This window comes from Pholcus phalangioides, unplaced genomic scaffold (assembly GCF_987345545.1).
Source record: "Pholcus phalangioides strain wild (caught in Gottingen) unplaced genomic scaffold, Ppha-v1.0 ptg000021l_1, whole genome shotgun sequence".
Taxonomy (NCBI): domain Eukaryota; kingdom Metazoa; phylum Arthropoda; class Arachnida; order Araneae; family Pholcidae; genus Pholcus; species Pholcus phalangioides.
This window is the reverse complement of record NW_028301614.1, coordinates 3,527,906-3,544,602: the sequence shown is the minus strand read 5'-3', so window position 1 is coordinate 3,544,602 and position 16,697 is coordinate 3,527,906. Positions and strand designations below refer to the sequence as shown.

The 16,697-nt window shown below is 36.4% G+C and overlaps 1 protein-coding gene across 1 annotated transcript in view; it reads left to right on the top strand.

Annotated features, from left to right (window-relative positions):
• The window catches only part of LOC149070502 (acetoacetyl-CoA synthetase-like), a 31,455-nt gene that overhangs the window by 4,705 nt on the left and 10,053 nt on the right, over positions 1-16,697 (top strand). Inside the window, exons 3-10 of the mRNA XM_089249048.1 lie at positions 1,000-1,097; positions 1,246-1,360; positions 2,215-2,296; positions 2,589-2,733; positions 4,608-4,685; positions 6,872-7,061; positions 10,340-10,462; positions 12,746-12,859. Coding sequence (XP_089105174.1) covers positions 1,000-1,097; positions 1,246-1,360; positions 2,215-2,296; positions 2,589-2,733; positions 4,608-4,685; positions 6,872-7,061; positions 10,340-10,462; positions 12,746-12,859 — 945 coding nt within the window. The remainder of the gene's footprint in view (positions 1-999; positions 1,098-1,245; positions 1,361-2,214; positions 2,297-2,588; positions 2,734-4,607; positions 4,686-6,871; positions 7,062-10,339; positions 10,463-12,745; positions 12,860-16,697) is intronic.

Genomic DNA, 16,697 nt, shown 5'->3' with positions numbered 1-16,697 from the left:
CAGAGGAATGTGAATTTTCTTTCTGAACTATATACACCCAGACTTTCGTACTTCGTATGAATAGCGGAGATGGACATCGTTTCTCTCTACTGATGTTCATGTTTCCAATAAAGTTTTTTTCGCTTGCACGGATATAACATCATATTTTTTCTTTCGCATTGTTCTCGAAAACTATGGGTCGTACAGAGAGGTGCAGTTCTTTGGACATTTTTTATGCATTCCAAGCGAAGAATCTGGCTGTGTAGAGTTTGGGCGGTCTTGATGGGACACCCCGTTTATATAATTACCGTATATAACTTCTATAATTTCATGAAGTGAAATGTTCAATATATAGGTAGATTTAATTTTTGAATTAAAATCCTTGTGCATGAATCGAGATATATTTAGTATGAACATGTTTTTAGCAAATTAGTTTAGTGTGAATTGAATATGTATCACCTTGGAAAAGATGAATGTGAACATAAAACCGTTTATATATTGGGCTGGAATTTCTCACCGACTACTACTTTGACGAAATCCAACTCTGGTAACATCGCCATGGATCAATGTGGAATTTCACTGACCGGCCGTTGAGGTTATACGTGTCTGTATTCCATGAATCTTCCTCACTCGAAGTTTATGGTTCAATTCTTTTAAGAAGATTCAATTCGTTCGTTTTTCATTAAATACAGAAAACAATGAGGAATTCAGAAAAGCGCACATATTCATCAGATATATGGCAATCAATATAAAGTCTGTACAATGTGAATTGTGACTCTTTGAGGAAGACAAATCATCCCATAATCCACACATATAAAAGCAAATTTCTATACGTGGGGGGGGGGGGGAATCATGACAACACCATGGAATTCAGTTTTTCTTGATCCGATTTTTAGAATTCAATAATCATACTACGTATAAATAAAAAAAATTATGGCATTTGATTTTCTAAAAAGAATCTTAAGCTGATAAAACAATTATAAGTGGCTTGTATAACATTGATGTTTCCGGAATGTTTAGGTTACATGTCGAATAGGTTGGAGGCGGTCTTTGTGAAGCTTGCTGCTTCAAGTATAGGTGCTGTGTTCGGAGGACCATCGCCATTTTATGGAAAACGTGTGAGTTATTTCATTTGTGGCTCTACTGTGTGTTTGTGACTAATTTTGTGACTTCCATTGAAAATTTTCTATCATGAAACTTATAAACACCTTAACATTTAGTACTTTTAGGAACTTGATTCATATCAGATTTTACATGATATTTCAGGCAGCCACGCATATATTGAATGAGTTGAAACCGAAATTTCTTTTCACAACTGACAAGTTTGTGGATGAAGGGAGTGAAGTCAATCTATTAGAGAACTTGGCACATATCGGAGAAGGTAAATCAAAGACTGCGATCGCATGTTTAACAATATCGAACCATCCGTAGTGTTTCCCCGAAAGTAAGGCTTGAACAAAAAATAAGCCATAGCTGAACTTTTCAGAATGCTCGTTAAGCCCTACCCCAAAAATAAGCCTCAGTTAAAATCGTCACCCAGACCAACGCATTTTTTACATCTTCTGTATGACGAGTTTATTCAATTATATAATATTCATATTTTTACAATTATATTATTCACATTTAAATTTGAAATAGTGTAAATGATAATATAAATTATTTAGGATTTTTAAATAGACAAAATGGTGACTTTGGTCAAGAAGTAAATACAATATCAAGAGTTATGAATCTTACTCTAGATATTGTTGTAAACAAACTGTATAACGACTATTTCCTCACAGAAATGAATAACTACATTGCAAATGTGGGATGGTGAGAAATTATCTTACAAACATTATTAAGCCCTCCCAAGCCGTTAAATTCGTCATTTAGGTGAAGAGTAAAAACGTAGAGCCACGCATATAAACACATACAACACGTTCCTACAAGTATCAATTCATTAGAAATTCTGTAGAGGAATGTGATATGAATAATACGAGGTGCATGTACGGTTACGTATTAGCAGTAGCTCCAATGCATTATTTTGAGTATGTAATAAGATTACGTAGGTCTCATTTTCGAGGACACACAATATATTTCACAATAAATTTTGCGAGCATTATGTCGGGGTATTGTTTAACAGTTCTATCGCAAATGGATTCTGTTTGTTATTTGTACATGAAGAGAAATAATAATTAGTCATTACATATTAACTATTAGAAAGGTAATATATTGGATTAACATTTGTCATTTCAGAAGTGAAAAGCTTGCAAAAGATAGTAATAGTTCCGAACCGAGCTCAACGCACACTTTCGGATATTTCTTCGATACGAAACAGGTTTGTTTTGCGTCAATTTGTTTTTATCAAAAGAGGAAAGTGGGTTGTTAGTGTTAGAAGACGTTCATGCCCGAACCGGGATTCGAACCCAGACCTTCACAGACAGAAGCTAGCTTCTTAACCACTTGACTGTCAGGCGGCGTTTGCTGATATTTTTTCACATTGTACTATTTCAATGTTGCTGATCATTAGAATTTTTATTTCGGACACTCTTTTCTTTTCTAATTTCAATGCTTTTTCCAGAGTATATCGGATTCGGCTTCTGAGAAATCTCTTTTCATTTTGTTTTTAGTTGTTACGAGGATGAATTCATATCGAGTGATGGAAGTCCAGTCCCGGATTTAGTGTTCGAGCAATTGCCTTGCAACCATCCTCTTTTCGTCAGCTTCACTTCAGGCACTACTGGCTTACCAAAAGGACTTGTACATTCGACGACCGTAAGTTTTTATATCGAGATATCAAGTTCCAGATTGCAGATGAATACCGCTGAAGCTCTTCTTATATTTCGATGTGATCTATCAAAACTATTTGATGCTATACATTAGTTTGAGCAGGGGTGCATAATCTCCCTCTCATCTTGAGGCAAATGCACTCCGTCAAGGGGACCCCGTCAGGCCCACGAAAAGTTTTCTGGTAGAAACGTGTCAATACACACAAAACGATGACCATATTTCCTTTGTAACAAAAAATACGGGAAATCGCCAAAAAATTTATCAAAGGCAAGTAGAGTTGCGTATTGCAGCCAAACAAATTGCAATAGGCAAGTAGAGTTGCCGATTACAGCCAAAACATTTGTGAAATGCAAGCAAAGTTGCCAAATACAGCTAAACAAAGTTGCCAACTACTGCTAAAATTGCTGAGAAATCTCTAGTGGCAGAAAATGATGGCTGCTGCAAGTCGCACTGGGTAAAAATGTTATTTTCCAAAAAACGTATATGTTTGACAAATATGTGAGATGAATGTATTCACAGTCAACCTTTGGTTCACGAACGTCTCGGTTTGTGTACAATTTGGCTTATGAACAATAAAAATCTTTCAGTTTACGAACATGAAAGCCGGAAAAAAATTCTATGAAATCCGAAGGAACAATAAAGAAATTGAGAAATTACGGCCACATGGCTATTTTTTTTTATATAATGTTACTTTCTTCAAATACAACTCCTCTTATCCGGCTCATGGGACAGCATGTCGTTTCAAAATTAAGAGGTTTTACATTGAAACTACTTTTCAGAGATTTTTTTCAGTAATCGCTGACACAAAATCAGCATGCACTGACTTTTAGAAACAAAATTTTAATGCCCCCCCCCCCCTCCATTGCCCACAGTGCTTATTGATAAAGCTTGGTAGCAAGTGCCTTACAGAACCATGAATCCATCTTCGAGGAAATTGTGGCCAGATTGCTTTGCATGCAGAAATGCAGATTGCCAGATTACTTTGCATGCTTTGTCTGCAGCGATTCTACGCCATTCCAGAGTGTTCAAACCCAGACATTCAAGCCTCTCACAATAAGACCAACAACTCATGCCAGCTATTCGTTTGGTAAAGGACCTCTGTGGCTTTATGCCCTTAATTTTGTAAGGGCTCCATACTTGTGAACAGAACTCCAGAGTCGGGTGAACGTACACGCAGAAAGCATATGACAAGGTATGCGCATCACATTTGTGGTATGCATAACATGCATGAAGTTCTTTTAACTTTGCAGACTATGCCATGATAATGATCAGTAAAATCCAGGAGGCGGCTTATTGCCATACCTAAATCCACGCATGTATCTAATTGCTCTGTAACGTTTCATTACCTAGTTGATAATATCCAGGATCGGTGCACACTAAATGCACTGATGCACTTTTTGGTGTTGAAATAGATGGATTATACTGACAATTCACTGGAAGAGTTGTTGGCATACAATTCTTAGGCCCCTAGTGTTTTCTACTGGAGAGAATAACTTCATGTCATCAGCAGCGAATTGAAATAGAGGGGTGGGTAACACAGCCTGAGTGATATCGTAAGTGTACAAAGTAAATAAGATCGGGCCTAACTAATTATGATAATGAGCTTAATTCTTGATTTCAGAGAAGAATACAAAATTTAAGTAAGCCTCGTTGAAAACAAATGATCAACTCGGTGGAAAAACTTGATTGCCAAAATTACGGGAATGTCCCTTAAAATGCAGATAATATGGTCTATCTTCTCGCTCGCGAACAGCAGAAATACCTCTTATCTGTCACGCAGACATAAAAGGTTTTGCACCCTTGCATTAGAGCAATATATCTTCTTTTAATAAATATATTTTTGAACTTTATTCTTCTAGTATCTACTAGGCAAGTTTGTCCAATACATTTTACATGATAACTTGGGTAGAGATGACATTCTTATGGAATGCTTACCGGTAAGTGCTATCTGTAAATGGTATTTTTAGAAAATCACCACAATTTGTATATCACATTTTTTGCCAGTAACAAAAGACATATGGTCTAGAATAGGGGTTCTTAACCTATGGGTCACGACCCAAACTTGGGTCACAGGGGATTCCTAGATGGGTCGCTCAAATCCACTAGCAGTAAAGATTTTTTGAGCTGCGGGTTTCGACCCAAACTTGATTCGAAGCGGCTTATAGATGAGTCATACGAATCCACATACAGTCCTGTTATAAATGAATTATTGCGTCTGGTTTCACTGAATTATAAAAAATAAGGAAAGAAACCAGTCCCATGGGTCGCGAAGCTGATATTTTCGGGTAACGGCTGAAAAAGGCTAAGAACCCTTGGTCTAGAATTTTCCGAAACCTATGAAAACTTATTCCATAATTGTAGGTTTCACGCACAGGATATTTTTTTAATTTTGAGATAGATGTATAATTTATATTTCCAATTTGTTTACACATGAAATTTTAAAGATTAGAGCAAATTTACAGATACAGGATATTCCATAAATTCCTACATAGTTTAAAAGTTCTTAAAAATTGAAGAAATTTGTACATTTGAATGCGGTATGCGTCAAGAGTAATTCTCAGAAACAGGATTTTTCTTGGTTACGAAAAAATATTTCAAACTATTGTCGCTAGTAGGCGCTGCAAGAAAGCAAATTACTAGAAATATGCAAATCAGTTAAATCTATTAAATGCAGGGTGTACGATTAACAGGTCATATCTGGATTTTTCTGTTACCTGCGCTTGCATGCGGTTTCACTGGGATTTTGAAATTGAAGTACTTTTGATGAAGTTGGTTTTACATCTGTCACGAGTCGCTAACTTTTACGAACGTTTCGGACACAGTAGGGATATAAGAAAAGTTGAGGTCCAACCACTGTTGCCGAACTGGTTTCCCTAGCCCTCTATTGACAAAAATTTTAACTAATTTTTTTTACTGTCCAGAAAAAAAAATCTCTCTTCGTGAGAATACCTATTTCGCGAACCGCATTTGAATATACAAATTTCTTAAATTTTTATGAATTTTTAAACTATTTATAAATTCATGAGACACCCTGCAATATGTTCAATTGCCCATTGCCTGTACAGTCTTCTTCAATACATTGCAACTATCCAAATTATATTTATAAAATACACAGTAAATTTACAATACAATTACAATTGTAGGTACAATTGTACTTGTGGGGGTACGGGACCAATACTTTTGAGGGCTACCTCCCACTCGATTTCCTATATTTCGGGAGTGGAAATTCAGCATCCAAAACGGAATGCATAAGTTACAGAAACTATAGAAATTCTGAATTCCAAATCTGGATGAAAGAAATAATTTCAGAAATTTGGAAAAGCAAATAATTTCAGAAATTTGGAAAAGCAAATAATTTCAGAAATTTGGAAAAGCAAATAATTTCAGAAATTTGGAAAAGCAAATAATTTCAGAAATTTGGAAAAGCAAATAATTTCAGAAATTTGGAAAAGCAAATAATTTCAGAAATTTGGAAAAGCAAATAATTTTAGAAATTTGGAAAAGCAAATAATTTCAGAAATTTGGAAAAGCAAATAATTTCAGAAATTTGGTAAAACAAATAATTTCAGAAATCATGAAAGAAATAATTTAAGTTTTGAAAAAAAAAAACTAATTTACAAAATTAAGAAAACAAATTTCAAAAATTAAAAAAAATAATAATAATTTCAAAAATTTTGAAAAAAAAAGAATTAGCTCAATTTAATGAATAAAATTCAATTCAATCAATGAATTTAAATTATTTGGTGCTCCACTGCTAAGTGCATTAAGCCAGTGTTTCTCAAAGTGTGCGTCGCTACGAGTTGGAGAGATTGATTTCTGTGCCTGTTTACGTTTTGAAGTGGTTCCCCTTTATAAGATATAAATACCTACCGAACTATTCCAGGGAGCCGCGTGTGGCAAAAAGTTTGAGAACCACTGCATTAAGCCCATGCAAATGCGATTTACATCTTGGAATTCCAGATAAGACAGTACGCGTTTGTGGTTTGCGGGCTACGTGAAAAGTTACAATTTGGCCAGCAACGCCTGAAAGATTGAAGACCCCCCTGTTATAGGGGTCTATATCCTATGAAAAAAGTTAATGATTACTTTGATGAAAATTTACTCATTATTATCGATACATCAGGTCGGGTGGAACGTGTGGAATGGATGCTTGACTATGCTTGCATTGGGAGCAACGGTGCTTCTGTTCAACGGAACTCCATATTACTTATCGAAGACCTACTTGTGGGACATCATATCAAAGTATAGAGTTACAATGGCGTGGTTTGTTCCATCAACGGTAGATAACCTCGACAAAAAAGGTATTCTTCCGAGTAAGTACCCATTGGAAAGTATTGTAGCAATAACTAGATCTGTGTACTGCTCTCCTTGATATTTGTTTATGACGTATCAATTAATCGAAATCGATAAGCGTTTTAACGACTCGCAAGCTATACTTTATAAAACTGTCGCAAATTTTCTTGTTTTTCAAACCTTTGGCTGCGCAACTTGTCGCGAAATGCTTCTTTCTAGGCGAGAGCAAAAAGATATGTATTTATATTTGCTGTTTCTCACCCTCTTTCATGGATTCTTTGTCTTATTTTGTGAAAGATAGACGGCAATCAACTCTAACGTTGCAAATTCAGTACAATCGAAGAAAGAGGTAGATACAAACATAGAGTTCGAATCGACTGTCGGTAGCGTGGAACTGTTTTCTACTGTACTACTACACCATCTCATGGGCACCCATCCGATACAGTACCCGCAAACCTGTAAGAGAATAGAGAAATAATGAGAAAAGAAAAACACCTAGAACATATATATGCTCACGCCATTCTTGCGTCATTTTGAGAATTTCATCTCTAGAAAAAGCAATTAAAATCATCAGAGGATGATTTTTGAGGGTTAATACGTCCATTAGGTATAGATGATGAAAGCACTTTAAGCGACAAAATCTAAATAAACTTCGAATTCAGTTCATACATTCTGAGTGAGCGAGTGATTAAGGCCGGCATTGCTCTATAAAAGTTTTGCAAAAGCTTTTTGGTAAAGCTTGAAAAATTCGGGCACATCGGTTACGTTCGAGTGAATACCAAGAGGCTTATTGGTAGTTTTTTTTCAAGTTTTTAAAAGATATTTTACCAAACTTTTACAGTGTAATTCCGGCATTACAAGAAAATATCTCTACGCAAAATGTTATAGTATACAGCAGGGCCGTAACTAAGATTTAAACATTATTCAACAACCGGAGCAAACAGTATTTTGCCACCGCCGCAATTTTAAAATTCGATAATTTTATAACGGGGTTCTTCGTACCTACCTAATATTGCCACCCTATAAATTTTTCCGTCCGGGGCACTTGCCCCCTACTTCCGGCCCTGGTATACAGGGTGGATACTACCGACCACCCAATAGTGGCACCCATTATTCTTCGTGAAAAACTAATACGGAAAAAAGTGGGGTTTTTTTTGATTCGACCAATAATTTAGGAGTTATAACGTTTTGAATTTTGGCGACATGTCAGTTTTGTAACGCTCAGTTATTCACCAAACACACTACGAACATAAATTTGGCTCGTTGCAGCGGGTTGACGCTGTTTGAAAATGAACTGAACTATTCAATTCCGTTAGAAGAGAAGTTCTTCTATCGTCATCTTCAACGATTGGCGCTTTCTCTTTCTATGAAGTGTGATGTTATAACATTGTTAATATGCGTTAGCTTTGTCCACTGTATTGGCAAATTTTTCACTAGATTTGTAAAGCATTAGCCTAACAGATATAGATCTATTTGAAAATATTTTCAAGCAAATCAACACTTTGTTGCAAAAAAGAAGTAATTTGCTCTTTGCCGTTGTTAAGCGAAATCTTTTGAGGAAAGGTACATGCAGTGCATAGTGTACTGCATGATCGTTTTTTTTTTCGCCCTATCTTTCGAATTTCGTCACATGTTGATCGATAAAACAGGGCGCAGTACTTTTTGAGTTACTCTAAAATTTCATCGAAAGTGTTACGTGTAAAAAAGCTTGAATTGAGGATGCAAAAAGGATAGCTTAAAGAAGTTTGAATGTCGGAAACAGTAGAATAGTACGAACGATTCAATCAGAAACCTTTGATCAAACTAATTATTTTATGAATTGACGTATTCAAAATAATTAGTGGTTTCGGATTATTCATCGAGTCACATTTTCATACCGATTTCCACACGTTGCAATAAATATTTTTCATTTCCTTGTTACTGCATTTCATTTTTATCGCGCTGAAATAAATAAAAAAAATAAATTTATTTTACATTCTCGTAGCGAGAGATTTTGACACGATTTTTAAATTTATTCCAACCTGCTTGATTCGCGTAGATTAAGGTCATTTTTGAAGATGGAGTTTCATTCGGCTGCGTATTTATAAGGAGGAGGATGCCCCGGGCTCTAGTTAGCACAGAGAGGCTTCAGACTTCACCGTTCTAAGCACTACTAATTTTGTCGCCCCTGTGAGACGCTCTTATTCTGTGAGTTTCGTTTCTTATTTTTTTTTCTCGAAAAATCATGCGCATCCCCTTTAGCTCTCAATTTTCAAAATGAAAGCCATCTCTTTACAATTTGTTCTTCTAAAAATGTTTTTGAATATTGTTTCATTCACGCAGTCATAACATAAAGGAGATGTGGTAAAAGTTTCAATCTGTTAAACCAGGATTAGACTATAAAGTTTTAGAAAAGTTATTTTATAATATTTGAAAAATGTGACCAAAATAAGAGTATCGGTTACATTCGAACAAATAGTTGTTTCCTTCAAGTTTTGTAAAACATCTATCAAACTTTTATAGTGAAAATCCTGCCTTGGACATCATCACGATAATTTGTAACTGTGACCGATTTCATTCAACAAACTTATTGTATTAATCAAGTTGATTTTGTGTTGCATAATCACAATCAAAAGTAGTGACACAACATACGTAAATCTTTTAAAATTCTTAATTGGAACGGTGAAGGAAAAAATACTCATCTCGAAATTCTTAGCGATACTTTATTTATTTGAACGGGACAAATCAAATGAGCACATACGTTGTGCAACTTTTATGAAAGAAAAAATAATTTCTTATGTTTGAGTGTAAACGATCGGGTAAAAATTTGAAAGCAAGTAAAAAAAAAATAACTAGTTTGGATATCTTTAGATTTCTCGATTTCTGTTAGGAATTATAGCATTATTTGTCACCGCAAAGTTGTAAGTTTGGTGTACGCTCGGTGAATTTGCCGGGATCACACTGTAAAAGTTTTGTAAAAGCTCTTTAATAAAATTTGCAAAAATGAAACGAATAAGCATATCCATTACATTCGAGCGAATGTAAGCAATAGGTTTATTTGTTGTTTTTTCACGTTTGTAAAAGATCTTCTATCAAACTTTCTCGTCCTTAATGATGTAATCATTTTTTAAAACGTTGTAATTCCTTAATTATGGATCAAATCAATAAACGGAAAACACTTTTCCATATTAGTTTTTGCCAATTAATCACGAGTGTAATTATTGGCCGGTTGATAACATATCCACTATAACAGTCATATGCTATTGGAGTTTAATCAATCGATGTGAATTTATTACTTTGCTTTACCTATTTTTTCCAGGAGGTGGTCGTATCCCGAGCCACGTCCGCAGGTTAACAATGGGAGGAAGTCCAGCAAAACTGCAAAATTTCGAATTTTTCGAGAGAATTAAGCACGAGGATTTATTCGTTGGCAGTGCATACGGTATGATCTCGGATTCTGTATTGTCAATCGTTACACAAAGACATAGATTAATTTGAAACGCATGTCATGTATGTCTGCTCAGATGTACAGGGTGCATATAGGAAAGCTACTTTATCCTGGAATAACTCGCGAACCGATGATCCTTTGAACATACTTCCAGTGGGAAAAGGTATCCAAATGACGTGCAAACGTCGGATACGGCATTCACATTGCAAGGGGTTGGGTGGTTAATAAAATAAAAATAACTATTTATTTCGTTGTAACATTGGGGATGAACAATCTCCGAACCGCAGGGTAAATGCGGTTCTCCTGAGGGATTTCATCCGGCCACCAAAGGTGTTCCGGTAGAAGATTGTTGCCACTGTGGTGGTCTAGTGGCCATAGCGACGGAATTTCAGCGCGAGTACCCGGGTTTCGAGTCCCACCGTCGCCACAGTGGCGTTCGGCTAAAGTGGGTTTTCTGTGATTTTTAACTTCGAGGTGCGAATGGGAGCTGATTTCCCCGGTGAAAAGTCTCGCCACTGAGAGCAACAGGCCTACAATTATTCAATTATTACATTTCGCTTATAGTTAGAAAAATTGATGGTAGATGGCAGTACACTAAACATACAAGCATTATATAGAAACGAACCTCACTTTAGGTACACAACACCTAGACGCACACTCCAGCATGTACCAATTCGTTAGACGTTCCGCTGTATGTATGTAATTTGTATGCATTGTGTATTTAGACCATTCTCAAATCTCTCCCAGTTCAACATGCCAGCTTCTTTTTCTTCTTTCTTGTCCACAAGTATTTTCCACCCTTCTTTTGAAATCCCAGGCTGCGGTCTCCGGCCCTTATGTGCCACTGGGCGCACGCGCAATTTTTCTCCCTAGTCATTGGATTCAGTCACCCATTTTTGTCAAATGGCTTGTACGTTGCACCGAGTTGATGGCTGTCTTCATGGGGAGAACGACGCGAGTAATTCGAAACTTGCGAGCACGGGGCAAGGGGAGCCACCACTATAAATCTTTGCTAACTTTTCCCACACAACTCTGCCTCTTTTGAGGTAACGGAAGTAAGATGCTTTGCATCAGTCCGGGGCTGTGAGCGGTTCTATCTATCTATCTATCCCAACCCCCCCCCCCCCCACAGAAAACGGATACTTATACGTGTTTGACAAATATGTGAGAAGACAATGCATTTATCCTACTGTAATTAATTATGATTGAATGATAATTATCATAATATAATTTAGTAGTCGTGAAAGTAATATCTTAATTCTTGATTTCAAAAATTCAAGACAGCCTCTTTGAAAATAAGGGAGTAAGCGGGACATTTCTATCCTTAAGCATGGGAGGAAGGGGGCATTAAAAAAATGCGCTAGAAATGGTATACAAGTTTCTGGTCTGCAGCCTGAAAAGGTTTCGCACCCTCGTCTTAGATATTTGAACTGAAAAATCGCTGAAAATGAAGAAAAACCTCATAAAGTCCATTCTACGCTTTTCACGTGTGGTTCTTTACTTCATTTTCAGCGATTTTCGAATTCAAATATCTAAGCAAGTATTTCACTTAAAACATGGATTTTTTTTTGTTAATCGCAGGAGAGACAGAACAGTAATTTTCTCTAATTGGGTTTCTCGGAGCAGGATAACCAAATAGAAATTATTTTTTTTAATTTCAATAACTACACAACCCCTTTGCAATATGAATAACGTAGGCTATTTGAGATCTATACAAGATTCATCGAAAGACTGGTTATTTGTGGAGATGAAGATTACAAGGAAGAAAATTAATCACAGTGATGAATCACTTTCGATGAATCTTGTATTGACAGGTGGAGAGGACGTTTCTATGGGCCGTATTCACCGACATGGTTTAAACTGTAATCACAATTTTTGGATAAGAGATCAATATAGATTGGTTAAAAACCTGAATTTAATCAACCCGTGCCGATCTCTCATCAAAAAAATTGTGACTAATGTTTAAACCATGTCGGTGAATACCGCCCTATATATTATTTGAGATCTGCACGTTATTTGGACAGCTTACGTTTCCCAATAGGAAGTATGTTTCTATGATCAACGGTTGGTGAGTTATTCTAGAGAATATGACTTTTCTATACACCCTGTATATTTGTCAATTGCTATCGCACGAGTTTCACTTTCTGATTTAGGAAATGAACCATGATATGCATTTCAAATGGATTTATTTGTCTTAATTTATATCGCTTTATTGATTGTGTGGTTTCTATAGCGTGAGCTACAACTTGTTTAATACAAAATCCTCGTTAAAAACAGGAGCTACAGAAACTGTAGGGTGTTTCACCGGTTTTGATTTGAATCTGCCGGTATATTCTGGTGAGATGCAGGTTCCGGCTCTTGGCGTGGATATGCGATGTTTCGACGAATCAGGTGAGTGCATGCATTCTTGTTTGAAATAAAATTATAATTCTCATACAAGTAATATAAATTCACACATGTATTTCAGGGCAGTCATCCCTCCCTATAGTTTCGTGACAGAGGGTTGAGCTCTCAGCACGTATATATAGGTCTAAACACTAGTTTGATGCAATAGCGGTTTTAGTTCATAAATATACCGTAGAACCTGACCTCTCCCATGGGAATGTAAGTCTTTTGTCCCGAGGGGAGGCTGGAGATGATTCATAAAGACACTGTGAGGCATTTGTGCAATTTAGGTGCAAGAAGACACGAAGCGCTTAACCTTTTGCAGCACTATGTTGAGATGGCAGCGCTGAAAAACCACACAACTACACACACCTCCATTTCCGGCACAACTCACTCGGTAGTAACTTGCCCATGGCGATAGACCAGAGTTGCGCTCGTTTTTAAAGAAAGAGGTCCATAAAAAAAATGTCCTATGTACATGGACATAGAACATTATCCGGAAACATCGGTACTTCATTGTCATAACAACCATTAACGATTATGGGACCCCCCCCCCCCCACCCCTGTAAATTCGGCGTCTCGTGTTTAACATGAAGTTCTAAAATTGACGTATAGATGGCGCAGGCATATACATTCTAGTTTTTTTTTATATGCACATTTCTTATTTCTCAACAGATTTGCTTGTACTTGGTAAAGCAGGAGTACATTGTTGAATTGCGGTGGAGTGCCTGCCTGCCACCAATTACTATTTTGTCAGTGATTGTGGGTTCGAACCCAGATTCTCTGTACGACACTTGTTTTCCAATTGTATTGTACAGTGAAACCTGCACGAAACGGAACGCCAAGAGACTGAAAAAATGTTCCATTTTAGTTAGGTTTCTGCGTTGTAAATGTGCACACACATATAAAATGTCCTGAGGGAATAAATATGAAAAAAGAAGAGAAATGAAAATAAAAATGCAAAAAAGGGCAGTAGAAAGAATTTATACACTATTTACACGGTAGATTGTACAGTGTACATAGTGTATATATTGTATAAATTATTTCTACTTCACTTTTTTCATTTTTATTCTTCTACTATAATTTAATTGTATTTCATGCCCAAATCCAAGGCGGGGGGAAGCGTTCCCTGGACCTTTAATAACGCTACTATTTCTAAATGCAACTCTGACCGATAGGTGGCGACACTAATTTTCATAAGAACCGCAGAGCAAGAAAGCGAAACTAACGTATATGAATCTAGTCTTCTACATGGACTAAAATATTACTTTCATTGAGAAACTGTTGGTGACAACAAGCTACTTAAGGGGACCCCTAGAGGTTTTTTATTTCGCAACAACATCGCGGAAATGTTTCCTCATTTTCCACTAAAATTTCATCATGGACTTGCTTCGCTAAACAAAACCTGGACATTATTAGTGCATAACCATACTACGACTCCCTCTTTCAGCTCACGGCAATAGCATTTTACCTGCGAAAAATTTCGAAACTGAACTCTTAAATCCCTAATTTGACTTGACTTTTTTCACACCACATATACACGCATTATCACATACACACACATACACGATCCAATATAGGCCTCGCACCTCGTGGCCCGCGGATAAGTCTGGTAGAACGGCCATAAAAAATTTTGCCGCGGGACCAGCGTAGCAATCTTTAATTCAGTTCAGTTCAGCCGTCCTGCATATCTGATCTTCTGAATGTACTAATTTTTCTCGGTCAGAAATTGCATTTCAAATTCAATCAATTTACCGTATTTTAGGATAGTATGTTGTTTCCTCACAATATAAAATTCATAGTATTTTTATAAGTCTTAGGTTATATATTTTTTTATCATATTTTATCGTGACTGATGAAAGTTTGATGCTTAACGTGTGGGGATCCGAGATATTATTGCAAAGAGCATGTTTTAGCCCATTGAGCTAAAATGTTCTGTATAATAATTATTTTTAAGAACATGTGACAGTCCGTTGAGCTAAAATATCATGCATAATTGTATTTTGCAGCCAGGAGGCTGAGTTATGAATCCCATTTTTGGCAGCAGCAGAAAGAAAAAAAAATTCACCAAAGAATGCATCATATAAATTTCTAAATAATACAAGTGACACTGTATAATATCATAGACAAGATATTATTTTATGAATACAAAAAAGAAAAAAATCAAATTAATTCAATGATTAGTTTAAAAGTTATGATTTTTTTAATAAACATCTGCGAAAACCAGCGATTCCATTCAAATCTCTTCCAACGAACGAGATGGGATTCATCTAAATATTCTCCGGGCTTGAGGGGTTAATCAATGAAGGGGACTATTTTTTGGTTCCGTCGAAGGCAGTTCTCCGTCTCATAGTGTCCGTCTTAGGCCGGGATTACACTATAAAAATCTTGTATAAGCACTTTGATAAAACTTGAAAAATTCAACCAATAAAATCACCGGTTGCATTTGCTCGAGTGAAACCGATGCAATTATTGGTTATATTTTTAAAGTTTTATAAAAGATCTTTTATCAAAATTTTATATCGTAATCCCAGCCTTAGATAGGTTTCACTGTATTTGCAACGCATGAGTTTGAGTGTCATTTATCTTATATCACAAAAGAGAACTGAAAGAAAGGGATATTTTTTTACTCTGTCGTAATGAGAGAAGTTTTTCTCAGACAGTTCCTTGCACATTTTTCCATGGATCTCGCTTGTTTTATAAAGTGAATATCTCTGTATATTTCTGTTATTTATTGAAATAGGATTCATTGTCTTATAAATCAGATATGCACCTCGTCCATATTCCTCTGCGAAACTTCTAACGAATTGGTACATATTGGAATGTGTGTGTGTGCGTGTAGTGAACCTCTCGCGAGAAGTTTGTTTCTGCATAATGCTTGTTATGCATAACACTGCCATCTGCCATCAATTTTTCTAACTATGCATGAAGTGTATTGGTTGAACAGTATATACCACTCTATGCCTGTTACTCTAAAAACGAAAAATTACTACAAATTAATAGCGTTACCTCAATATTTGATGGAAATGGGGATCCCTAAACAGGAGTATAGAAAGAAACGGCAGAGGAAAAAAAATGTTTCTGAGAATTTCGCGCGATAGAAGTGAAACTTCTGGGTTGCGAGAATAGTGTGGGAACACACACATTCCTTCCCAGTCCACCCTAGCCCAATTTTCTTGTCTTCCAAACGGCGTGCATCGACCATCATATTAAAAGGGGCGTTCCACGATTCCAGCGGTTTCACGGGGGTTAGGGAAAGGCAATAAACCGTCTTTGTCCTACGCAAAACGTCAAAATCAATCCCTCACCCATCTTTATTTTCTTACACTGCCGAATCTCAATAGAAATTCCCACCACCACAACTTGTCTGCTTTTCGGAGCTTCATCACACAAGCAGTCATTCTACGAAACCGATTTTGAGGAAATAGAAAGCGTTCCACTTTCTGTGGTGGGTTTTCTTTCCCACAGAAAATTTCACTTTTCTTATGTCGCTAAAGCAGTTTCACTTCAAAAGCAGCTTATGTCCACGTAGGGTTGCAATTTAGGTTCGGACTCCTTTGACGGGGCAGCAGTTGCCGGTCTCCAATTTTGAAAGAAAAAAAAAAAAACAACAATGTTTCTTTCTTAGACAGCAGGCATACCTTCAACACGATAATTGCATAGCATCAAAATTCCGGAATTCGTTTCACTTGTTGTTTTCACTTCAAAATATGGAAACCAGATGGCAGCACCAATATAACACGTAAACAAACATGACTCTGACAACATAAATACGTTAAATCCGAGCATGTTCACAATGCGTTCCCTCATGTAACTTGTTCTCAAGAAATTTCAGATAGGAACC